The sequence below is a fragment of the Carex rostrata genome, chromosome 11 (assembly GCF_964058835.1).
Source record: "Carex rostrata chromosome 11, lpCarRost1.2, whole genome shotgun sequence".
Taxonomy (NCBI): Eukaryota; Viridiplantae; Streptophyta; class Magnoliopsida; order Poales; family Cyperaceae; genus Carex; species Carex rostrata.
In genome coordinates this window covers 6,900,146-6,912,181 of record NC_135928.1, presented here as the reverse complement: position 1 = coordinate 6,912,181, position 12,036 = coordinate 6,900,146, and the positions used below count along the sequence as shown (strand labels likewise).

Below are 12,036 nucleotides of genomic sequence, written 5' to 3'. Positions count from 1 at the left end.
TTTGTTTGTCTTTTGTGGGTTAGCATGTTATTCTACTAACCCAACTAAAAGTTAAATTAGCTCACCATCTCAAATTTGAGTTAGCTCACTATTCTCACTAATTCAAGTCTTCATCCAAACACACCAAGTACAGTACTTTTGTCTCTCTTGTCCATACATATGTAATTTAAGAAGACTAAAAGAACATAAATAAAAGGAGAAACAGATTAAAAAAAAAAATAGAAAGTATATTACTTTTGTTGAATACTAAAACATTGCCAGGTTATATCCAGCATAGTCTGGTTGTGATGCTAGCTACTCATAGTCTGGTTGCTTTAGTAATGAATCTTGACATGAAACGACCTGAGTTACTAGTTCAATGATTGGTTGTTGTTTGTTTATTTTTAACAATATATGTACGGGTGTTTTATAATAACTACCATATTGCTTGTGCGGTTCGTATAGATATAGACTTGTACAAAACAAAATTATGTGCATAAGAATATGCACCCATATATTAATAAGGGCTCAAATACTCATTGTTTCATGCTCCAATTTTATCCAATATTTTTATTTTCAATTCAAAGTTCAAACAAGAGATCTAAACCACTCAATATGATATCTATGTTAAAAATGATTGGAGATCAATTTTTATATTTAAAAAAAATTACTATTTTTTAAGATAGGTACAAAATCATTATTTTTCAGATGAAAAATAATAATTTTGTATTCATCTTAAAAAATAGTAAGATAAAATAAAAAATAAAAAATTTGGTCTCCAATTATATTTTAACGTGGATATCACGTTGAGTGGTTCGGAGCATTTGTTTGAACTTTCAAATTGACGATAAAGATGTTGGATTACGATTGGGACATAAAACATTGGGGCATTTGAGTCCTCCTCATTGTATTAATATATTTTATTTTGTGAGACATATAAAATTAAAGATTTAATCATATCATTTTAAATCTACAAGAAACAAATATATTATTTATTCTCGACTAAAGTTCTCAGAATAATTGCATTTAATTGGTTATTTCTATTTTTTTTTCTGAACAAATATCTACATATATTAGACATGTATCTTATTGAATATGCATCCATTGATCCATATGTATACTAATTATGTGTTACACATTGATCAATTGCCTAAATTGCCGGTTCTGAACATGACAGTAATTAGTGACACAGAGGTCTGCATAATCTCTGGACTTAAAAAATCTGCCACCAGACTTCCATCTGAATTCTCAAACCTTTGTCATGTCATGTGGGCCCCAGGATTAGCCTGTAGACATTAACTAATGTTTGGTATATTGAGCTGGAAAAGGATGGATGTCTAAGGTCCATTTTTATCTTTTGTTTTTCTTTTGCTTTGCACCAAGTTCAATATCCAAATCCCTTATATAAGCTTTTCAATAATCGTGCCCTTCACTTTTCTTGGTGGAATTTCTTTTTGAATTTGGTAGGGAAAATTTTCTCGCTTACATAAGCAGAGCAATTTCACTTGGACAAGCTAGCCATCCGGGCAAAATCTTTACCTTGATTAAGCATATTACATTAATACTTGAATGGTTATCATATTGTTTGAACATTATGATTTGGTTGATATGTATCTCTTGAGTTTGGTTGGTGTATTATTGATAGTATAGATATCATAATTGTTTTTGCATTATGATTTGGTTGATATGTATCTCTTGAGTTCGGTTGGTGTATTATTGATAGTACTGAGACATGTCGTGCTATTGATGCAAAAACTTATTTTTTAAGATTCAAATGATGAATTCAAACAGTTGAAACATAGCCACTTCACAAATTATGTATTTATATGTAAAATTTATATATTTTTGAATGTATTTAGTATAAAGTAAAGCGGTTAAAAATGATGAAAAATAAATGTATTAATATTAACTTATAAATTTTCATTTTTTGACCCCTTGATTTTTCTTAATGAATTCAAAAATTTATAAAATTTGCATGTAATTAAACACATCACTCATGAAGTAGATCGGTTTTATCGAATTGGATTCATCGTTTGAAATCTATCCAATAGATTTTCGAGACGATTGCACGGAACGTTTTATACTATCGATAACACGCTAGTCAAACTCTGTCTCTCTGCACCTTTCTAGTTAAACTAATTGATTAAGTGCTGAAGGATGAAGAATAACGAATAAAGTGGCTTGACCATAGCAAGAAATAATCAACATGGAAGAAAATGTCATCTAGCTTTTCATATTTGGGGACCAAACAGCTTTTGATCAATGTGTACGAATAAGTTAAATTGAGATTTCACAAAATATCTGAGTTATAATTGTAACATATATGTACCGAACAAATTATGTCTTTATCTTATTATTATTTTTTTCTTTTTTCTTTAGAATACTGACAAATTAGTAGGCGACACACCCTTTTTTAATTGATCTAACAAATATTCCTTCTAATTTCTTAAGGGGATCAGAAACAAGGATTTTCTTGAATCTTGATTCCGATCCTAAAATAAATAAAAAAACAATTCCAAAAACAATCAATAAAAAAATAAAGGAAAAAGTTAGTTAGAGCCATGGGCTAACAGATTAATGCCAGTCGTGCAAAGAATAATAGATAAAATACAGACAGCTTTTACAACAGATAGATATATTTTGAATAGTGTTATATGTGCTCAAATGATTGTACACTATGTTAAACCCAAAAAGAAAAAAAAATACTTCTAAAAATTGATTTCAAAAAGACATATGATAGAATTCATTAGGACTACTTGTTTGAGAAAGTAGAGAATTTACAACAAAATGGATAGAGTGGATTCAAAGGTTGCTATGGTGGTCATGTCTGTATCAATATCAATATCAATTGCAAGAGATACATAAAACAAGGTGATCTTTTATTCCCTTTGTTTTTTTTTTATCTTGTAGTTGTTAGAAGTACCATGATTCTGGATAGAGGGAGAGGCAGGAATGTTTCAAGAATTAGGAGGCTATTTTAAACGGTAAAGACATATTTAATCATAACTATGCAGATGATACATCGATTTAGTTTTAAAGCTGATAGAAAAATGATTTCACATTTAAAATCGGCTCTTTAAAGTATTTGAGTGTTTTTTTTTTTTTTTGGTGGGGGGTGGGGGGGGGGGGGGGGGGGGGGGGGTAGTATTTCGTCTTGACAACAATACCCTTATATATGAGGCAGGATAAACTTTTCATTGGCTGGATACCTTGGAAAGCAAAAATGTCCTTCAGTTAATCAGAAGATTGTGTTTTAAAAAAAAAATTATTGTGTAAATGGTGGTACAAATATAAAGATCCTCATTATAAAAGTATGTAGAAAATTATTGTGACGAACAAGTACAGGATTAACAGGAATAGGAGCACTGGCTTCTCCGACTTTTGGAAAGCTGCAATCAATTCCAAAGATACAGTTCAAATGGGATGTTATTTTCAGGTGGAAAATGGTACTGATATTGATTTGTGGCAGGATAGATGGTGCAGATTTAATACCCTTGCATGCTTGTTTCCTAAAACGTATAGGGTGTGCTAGCAGCAACAAATATTAGTTGCAAAGGTTTTAAGGAATGATACTGTTAATGCAAAATTTAGATATGTTGTAAACTTGTAATGGAATGGGATAGTTGTTGACAAGAGTAAGGCTTGCGTGCTATGGATAGCATAAGGCCATCCGTGCTACGGTCTCAAAAATCTATCGTATAAATTTCAAACTTCGATTTAATTAGCTCAGTAAATTGATTATCTAACAAACTTGTAGAATGTCAATTTTTACTATTTTTATGATTTATGAAACATGGCAAATAATAGCCTGAAATATTGACAAGTTTATTTTATTTTTAAGTCATTTTTTATCATCTTTCATACATCATAAAAAATAAAAAAAATTCTCAAAAATAGTAAAAATTGGTATTCTACAAGTTCATTATATAACCAATTTATTGAGCTACTTTAATCGAAGTTTGAGATTTATACAATAGAATTTTGAAGCCGTAGTACAAAGACCTTATGCTATTCATAGCACCCAAGCCTTACTCTGTTGACAAGTTACAGTAAAACCGCTGTATAAGTGGCTGAACTTTGGTTGTATCGGTTATACTTGGTTAAGAAAAATTTGGAAAACAAAGCGGCTATTGAAAATAAAGACATTTTGTTGGATAGTTTGAAAAAAAAAAATTGGAATAAAGATATTCTAAAGTGGATAAGAGTGATTCATGTGTGTTCTGTGATGGTAGAGAATTTTACGATGCAGACGGAGATGATAGCAAGAATAGGGGTGGCTCTGGCATAAGGCAATTAATAGCACAACGAGCGACTGAAATGCAAACTTTTATGTTATTGCATATTTTTTTTAATAAAATCTTGGATTTCGTGTAAGATTCCTAGTTTCTTTGATAGTGTGCTGCTGATAATTGATATTAGCTTAGATTATTAGAGAGCGCATCTCAAAAAGTTACAGCTGTTACAAATATACCACAGGGTTAGGCCAGTTCATTACTGGCACAGGGATTATCAGTGCAGAGGTATCAATTGATTTGATGTTGCTTTTCTGAGCTTTCTTAATTAAATTTATATTGATAATCACAAAAAATACTTGGAGAAGATAAATACCAATCCTGCCCTCGAGACCATAATAGATTATTCATTTTCTAAGCAATTAGCTGTTTTGGTAATAGAAAAGAAATTAAAATAAGCTGTACAAACTAAATATTAATACGGGGCACATAATGCTGCTAGAGAGAACAAGGATAAAATAATTTTTAAGTTATATGCTGAGCCACCTAAGTTCTTATGATTGATTGAGGACATAATCCAACTACACAGCTAAGCAATCATTGTAGGCACTTAATTATTTGTAACAGTACCAAAACAATAAGAAAAAATGAGCCACTCATTTATCATAGTCTGGAAAGATAATAATTAAAAAAGTTAATCTTACAACATACCAGTTTTACTGTTCAGACCAGCCTTGATAATATTTTTTATAATATGTAAATTGAGAACACGTATTAGTAAAGACACTTTTGATAACAGAACAAGTCTGATTATGATAGAGATATGCAAAATTGATTATGTAATATAATATTGCAATTTGTAAACTGATTTCAGGAGGGGCCTTAATTAATGGGCCAATGCAAACTTGTTAACAAAGCACAATATCAAGATTAAAAAAAAAAAAACCCCAGCCCTGAGCCCAATAAGCTTCCATGAAATGAAATCAAAGTTGACAGTAAATGGTATTTGTTGTACATGGTAACACGGTACGAAATAACTACTGTTTTGGTAATTTTCTGTTTTCTTTCTAAAAGGTAAAAAAGAACCTAATGTTTAGAAAGTAATAGTAATAAAGAAGAAAAGACATGGGAACTAATCTTATGTAACAGGCGAACGGTTAGAATTGTAATTGTCAAAGAAAAGATGATAAAATTGAGCACTATAAATTGAGCTACATAGATATCAGTTTCCATAACATAAAAGAGTACATCAAAATACAGGAAAGTAACAATCATCATATTCACATATCACATCTTGCTTTGTTTTTATTTGTACTCGTAATCTAGAATTGCTAGAAACAGAATTACACAAACAAGATAACGAGGCTTAAGTACCTGCAGTGGCAATTGGATTTTAAATATTCAACAATCACAAAAAATACCTAATTATCTGGCAAAGGAGAGTACTCTGGTGTCTCTTCAACTTGTGCTGGTGCAACAGCAGCTACTACAACAGAGGCACCAAAAAGGACAACAATGAGAGCAGTGAAATTCACCAAGAAGGCTTCGGTGCCATATTTATCAAAATCTCCCATTTCTAGGAAAGTGAGTTTCTCAAGAAACCCTAATTCAGCAGTCGCAAGAGCTAGTATATACACAAAAAGACCAAAAAGTACATGCCATGGGAGAGCACCACGCTTGAAGGTAGGGGAAGCAACAGGGACAAAAAAGGTAACCAAACCAAATATCCACTGCATTAAACAAAATCAGTATGAATAATTTGACATTGGTAGTCATATCAATTTAATTGGTATGAAGTTATCGGGTACCTTTGATACCATGCCATTTAAACATCTTACTCATGATTTTTTAGAATAATTCTTTTGAAATAAGTGAACATTTTGAAAATTTCTAGAAAAGCTGAATGGGACACAATTTCAAAAGAAATTTTTTTTGAGTAAAGGTTGGAGATCAAAGCACCCAACTATTTAATATCCTTGTTATTACAACAAAGAATTTCTCCTATTTGAATTTAGAACCTATGACCTTTCACATAGAGATCACATAGAGATCATGTGCCTTTGTCACTAGACTAAAGGCTAGTTCTTATTGTGATTCTTATTTCAAAAGAAAATTATTTTACCTGAATAACATATAAGGAAATAGTGCTAATTCCAAGCCAGGAGTGAAGGCTGTATAGATTTGCAATTCCACTCTCATTGTGATTCTTGAATGCACAGTAAATTCCAAATATTCCTAACACTATTGCAATTCCATGGAGCACCAAATGGATTGCTTTATTGACATCATGGCTCCAAGGTAACACTTTGTATGCCATTATAGCTGTATCGAAATAATAGAAAATAAATGAGAGTTGGCAAGAATTGTTGAGAAGTAAGGAAACTGTATTTTGAAATATCTGAGATACGAACCTTCACTGCCAAGGATAATGAAGCCAATAAGCATGAGGACAGGATGTAACTGCAAATAATGTTTGGATGAATTGTTAGGAAAATCTTGTGACAATAGAAAATTTTCTTTCTTCCTATGAAATTATAATTATAAATGAATAACAAGCATTCACGTACTTCTGATAAAGTGAGAGAAAGTGTGTATTAAAAGAAGGCCATTACACTAACACTTTGTTAACATTTTTTTCCATGAACTTTAACAATTTCAGGTTCATATATAGAACCCATTAATGAAAAATAATTCTAATAACTTCTTCATGTTTGATACCCTTGCCCAATTCTTTCTGTCACTCGTAAATATCAGTAAAGTTAAGTCTTTTGTTGCAGGTGGGAAAGAGAGTAACAAATAGCTGCACAGCACTCGTAAATATCAGTATAAGGCACTAAGGCATTTTAAATATTTTTTTATATAAGGTGACAGAGTAGAACTAGGGTGTTCTTTGGTTCACCAAACCCCTTGGTGAACTCAAGTCTAAAACCCATCAAATCGACTTTAAATGACAAATCCGAACCGTTGAAACCCGTCTATCTTACGAGTGATGCGTCTATGTGTGAAAATTTTAAACATTTGAATTAATTTAGTATAAAGTCAAGCGGTCAAAAAACGTTCAAAAAATGAATGCATTAAAATTAATTTTATTAACCTTCTAATTTTGACCGATTGACTTTATACGGAATTAATTCGAATGTTTAAAATTTTCACACGTAGACGCATCACTCGTAACGTAGGCAAGTTTCAACGGTTCGGATTTGTCATTTGAAACCGATTTGATGATTTTTAGACTTGAGTTCACCAAGGGGCTTGGTGAACTTAAGAACACCCTAGTTCTACTCTGACATATTAAATATAGTAGACAATCCATTTTAAACATTTTTCTTTGTTCCACAACTAATGCTTGTAATTTGATTTTCCAGTGTTTTCATTATTATGTTTTTCTTAGTTTGTGCTAAACAGTCATATCTCTTGACTACTGGTACCACAATTGTAGCTTTGTACCTTCTTATATTATGTTAATAATATTTAAAGGAGCAGGACCCTAAACCTTCCCTTTTTTATTCAAAAAAATAAACTTGGAAACAGCACTTAACAAGCCAAAGTATTTTCAAACTTAAATGAAATGAACTATATGTCATTACCAGAAAGGGCACATTTAATAGAATCTGACCAAGTAAAGTTACACTACTGCCTTGTCTCTTTCAAACACTACATAATATAATACTATATACTCCACTTTCAGGGAAAACATATTGGAGATGTGCTCTCCCTGTCTCCCATTTCCATTAAATATTTCAATATCAATCACCATTAGTGATAGTAACATTAAGCAATAATATTTTATGACAAAATCTCAACAACCCAATGAGTTTCTGTAATTTGTAATAGGATGTTCTGTGGCAGCCCTTATGTAGCCAGACAGAATCGATCGAGCTACATAGTGAAATAAGTAACCCAGATACAAATTTGGAGTTTACCAATTAGAAGCGGGTAGAATTAAAGTTTCTGCTCCTCTTATCTGGTTTTTATTAACTAAAATATCTTACAAAACTTAGAAGAAAACTAGAATGGTTAATTTGCTCCATAGAGGACGTGCCAGCAACAAAAACAAACAACTCGGACAGAACATAAATCACTGTTAAGATTGATTTAATATTTGATATGTACCAAGTATAATTTTAGAGAGTAAGAGAATATAACAGAAGTAAAATTTCTGCCATAGAGTCATATACTCATATCAAACAGTATATCAATCCTAGCAATCAGACAAAGAAACAGAAATGTATGAACTGACGTAACATATAAAGAAAAAACAACAGAACGGCTCTTGTGTCTACCATTTTTCTGTTATGATAATTCTCAGTATATTATTTACCCATAACAGAAATATTTATTTCTTTTATCAAAATAAACACTAATTATGTCCTCCAAAAATTAACAAAAAGAACTGATATAGGAAACAGAGAAATAAAAGAGAGAACTTATCGGTACATACATTGAAAATGAGATTCTTGTTGGAAGACTCAAAGGCGAGGCCACCACGGAAATGGATGCACCACACGAGCACCAACACCGCTGACACCACAGCGAGAACGTGGGCCACGTATGTGAACGGGGCTACCTTTACGCCTAATCCACCCATCGCGTCTCAGCTCTCCTCCGCTCCGCTTCAGCCCTTTCTTTTTCTCCTGATTTTACTTGGTGGAAGAGATAGGAATCGGATTGGGTTAGATCAGTAAAACACGAAACAGAATCTGACAGCTCTAGCGAGGACTTTGGAGTAATAAATGACAAAGCATGGATATCGTGCGATTATTTTTTCGACATCGTGTCCTCTCCAGCGCCGCACCATGTGCAGTGCAAATCTAGGCGTTCGATGGTCTCAACAGGTTTAATCGGACGGTTCACAATTTATCTGAGAATGGTCTAGAATCTAGATAGGGATCGTTATAATCCAGTTTCCTCCTGTCTTGTAGAGATACGTGTCCCCAAAGCAGTCATTGGCCCACAAAAACTAAAAAGGACAATGACTTGCTGGGCATCTGTCCGACTGTCAGGCTGTCCCGCTATAAATTGAAAAGGGACCGCTAAACAATTTGTTTAGTTTGTGTCCTTGGTTCACAATTAATTTGTGCAACGAGCGTTGTAAAAGTTGTAGGAGTCCGGCAACGACTTGTGCGTAAGTAGAATCTGACAAGGTTAGAGAGGATTAAGGAATAAAAAGACGAAGCATCGATGTGGTGAGAAATTTCACGTGTACTCCCCAAAAACCAAAAACAAAAAACAAAAAACAAAACCGATATTAAAAGGTATTTATTCCTCTAAAATTTGTAATATTATATTTATCATTCTAAATTTGAAAACGCAGAAACTTGTTTATTTTATTTATTTTTTCTATCAAACTCATTTTAAATTTATAGAATATCCAATTTATTCTTTATTAAAAAATTATATATATATATATATATATATATATATATATATATATATATATATATATATAGAGAGAGAGAGAGAGATGGGCTATGGTGCATTGCAATGCATGAACCCTCTTATGCATTGCACTATAAATCACGGATTTAAAGTTCAAACGACCGATCCAAACCGTTCATCTTGTTCTTCATATTAATATGTACTTGGGGACCAAATTTTACATTTTTTGAAATTTTTTTACTATTTATTAAGCAATTTTGAAAGTCGCTGATCTGATGGTCCAGAAAATTTTACTGTTCACAGTCAAACAGCAATTTTCAAAAATGCTTAATAAATAGTAAAAAAATTCCAAAAAATGTAAAATTTGGTCTCCAAGCACATTTCAATATGGATTAAACATCTAACGGTTCGGATCGGTCGTTTGAACTTTAAATCGTGATTTATAGTGCAATGCATAAGGGGGTTCATGCATTGCAATGCACCATAGCCCATCTATATATATATAGGCTGTGGCTAATTTGCTGTTGGCAGTATTTCTGCCGGCGGTGCTGCCGCTTTTTTTTTTTTGTGATGTCCAAACAACAAATCCAAATCGTTAGATGTTTAATCTATACTATAATCTACTTGGAGATCAAATTTTACATTTTTTGAAATTTTTTTACTATTTATTAAGCTGGTTTGAAAACCGCTGATTTCAATGCTGCAGAAATTTACTGAAATCAGCAGTTTTCAAACCAGCTTAATAAATAGTAAAAAAATTCCAAAAAATGTAAAATTTGATCTCCAAGTAGATTATAATATAGATTAAACATCTAACGGTTTGGATTTGTTGTTTGGACATCACAAAAATAAAAAAAGGCGGCAGCACCTCCGGCTAAAATGCTGCCGGCAGCAAATTAGCCGGACCCATATATATATAGGGTCTGTCTAAATTGCTGCTGGCAGCATTTCGGCAGAGGTGCTGCCGGGGCTATATTTAGCCGTGTGATGTCCAAACAACAAATCCAAACCGTTAGATGTTTAATCTATATTATAATCTACTTGGAGACCAAATTTTACATTTTTTGGAATTTTTTTACTATATATTAAGCTGGTTTGAAAACCGCTGATTTCAGTAAATTTCTGCAGCATTGAAATCAGCGGTTTTCAAACCAGCTTAATATATAGTAAAAAAATTCCAAAAAATGTAAAATTCGGTCTCCAAGTAGATTATAATATAGATTAAACATCTAACGGTTTAGATTTGTCGTTTGAAGATCAAAAAATAGAAAAAACAGTGGCAGCACCGCCGGCAGAAATGCTGCCGGCAGCAAATTAGCCACAGCCATATATATATATATATATATATATATATATATAGGAATATGCTAGCATGCTATCCATAGCATAGAGCCTCTCCATGCAACGCTTTGGATTTTGACTTTTCAAAATCCTAACCGTTGATCCGAACCGTTCATCTTGTTCTCCATATTAATATGTGTTTGGGGACCAAATTTTACATTTTTTGGAATTTTTTTACTATTTCTTTAGATTTATTGAAAATCGCTGTTTTCAGCAAATCTGGACCATAAAAAAACAGCGATTTTCAATAAATCTAAAGAAATAGTAAACAAATTCCAAAAAATGTAAAATTTGGTCTCCAAACACATATTAATATGGAGAACAAGATGAACGGTTCGGATCGACCATTAGGATTTTGAAAACTCAAAATCCGAGCCGTTGCATGGAGGGGTTCTATGTTATGTATAGCATGCTAGCATATTCCTATATATATATATATATATATATATATAGAGAGAGAGAGAGAGAGAGAGAGAGAGAGAGAGAGTTAGGCTGGGGTGCTATGGATAGCATAGTGGCCTCTATGCTACAGCTCAATATTTGAGTTTTCAAAATCCAAACGGTCGATTCGAACCGTTCATCTTATTCTCCATATTAATATCTGCTTGGAGACCAAATTTTACATTTTTCTGAATTTTTTTACTATTTATTAAGTATTTTACAAAATTGTTGATCCAACGGTGGCTGCACAAAACAGTAAAACCGTTGGATTAGCGATTTTCAAAGTGGCTTAATAAATAGTAAAAAAATTCATAAAATTATAAAATTTGGTCTCCAAGCAGATATTAATATGGAGAATAAGATGAACGGTTCGGATCGACCGTTTGGATTTTGAAAACTCGAATATTGAGCCGTAGCATAGAGGTCACTATGCTATCCATAACACCCCAGCCTAACTCTATATATATATATATAATTATATATATAGTATGTTTAAAAAATAAAATCAGTCTCAAACTCTCAATTGATAGGTTTCAAGACAACTGGTTCATTTCTCTTAAAAATAAATATGATATTATGAACTTTAGAAGGATAAGTAAGCAATTTTGATGTTTTTATGGGTATACATGAAATTCCCCCTTATTTTTCAACACCGTGTCCTGTC

General features: G+C 32.2%; 1 protein-coding gene across 1 annotated transcript; it reads right to left on the bottom strand.

Moving 5' to 3' along the window:
- Positions 1-5,403: 5,403 nt before the first annotated feature.
- On the bottom strand, positions 5,404-9,026 carry ACYB-2 (Cytochrome b561/ferric reductase transmembrane protein family). Its single transcript, XM_078310640.1, has 4 exons — positions 8,653-9,026; positions 6,623-6,671; positions 6,334-6,533; positions 5,404-5,941 (listed from the first exon to the last, which is right to left on the bottom strand). Exons 1-4 carry the CDS (start codon positions 8,797-8,799, stop codon positions 5,633-5,635), a joined length of 705 nt encoding a protein of 234 aa, XP_078166766.1. The 5' UTR covers positions 8,800-9,026; the 3' UTR covers positions 5,404-5,632.
- Positions 9,027-12,036: the final 3,010 nt, after the last annotated feature.

Excerpts from the sequence above, each read along its gene's own strand:
- ACYB-2 (XM_078310640.1), bottom strand. The coding sequence starts at position 8,799 with ATGGGTGGATTAGGCGTAAAGGTAGCCCCGTTCACATACGTGGCCCAC. Across the intron at positions 6,672-8,652 it reads ACAAGAATCTCATTTTCAAT|TTACATCCTGTCCTCATGCT; the intron begins GTATGTACCGAT and ends CATTATTTGCAG. Across the intron at positions 5,942-6,333 it reads TTTCCTTATATGTTATTCAG|TGGATATTTGGTTTGGTTAC; the intron begins GTAAAATAATTT and ends TGTTTAATGCAG.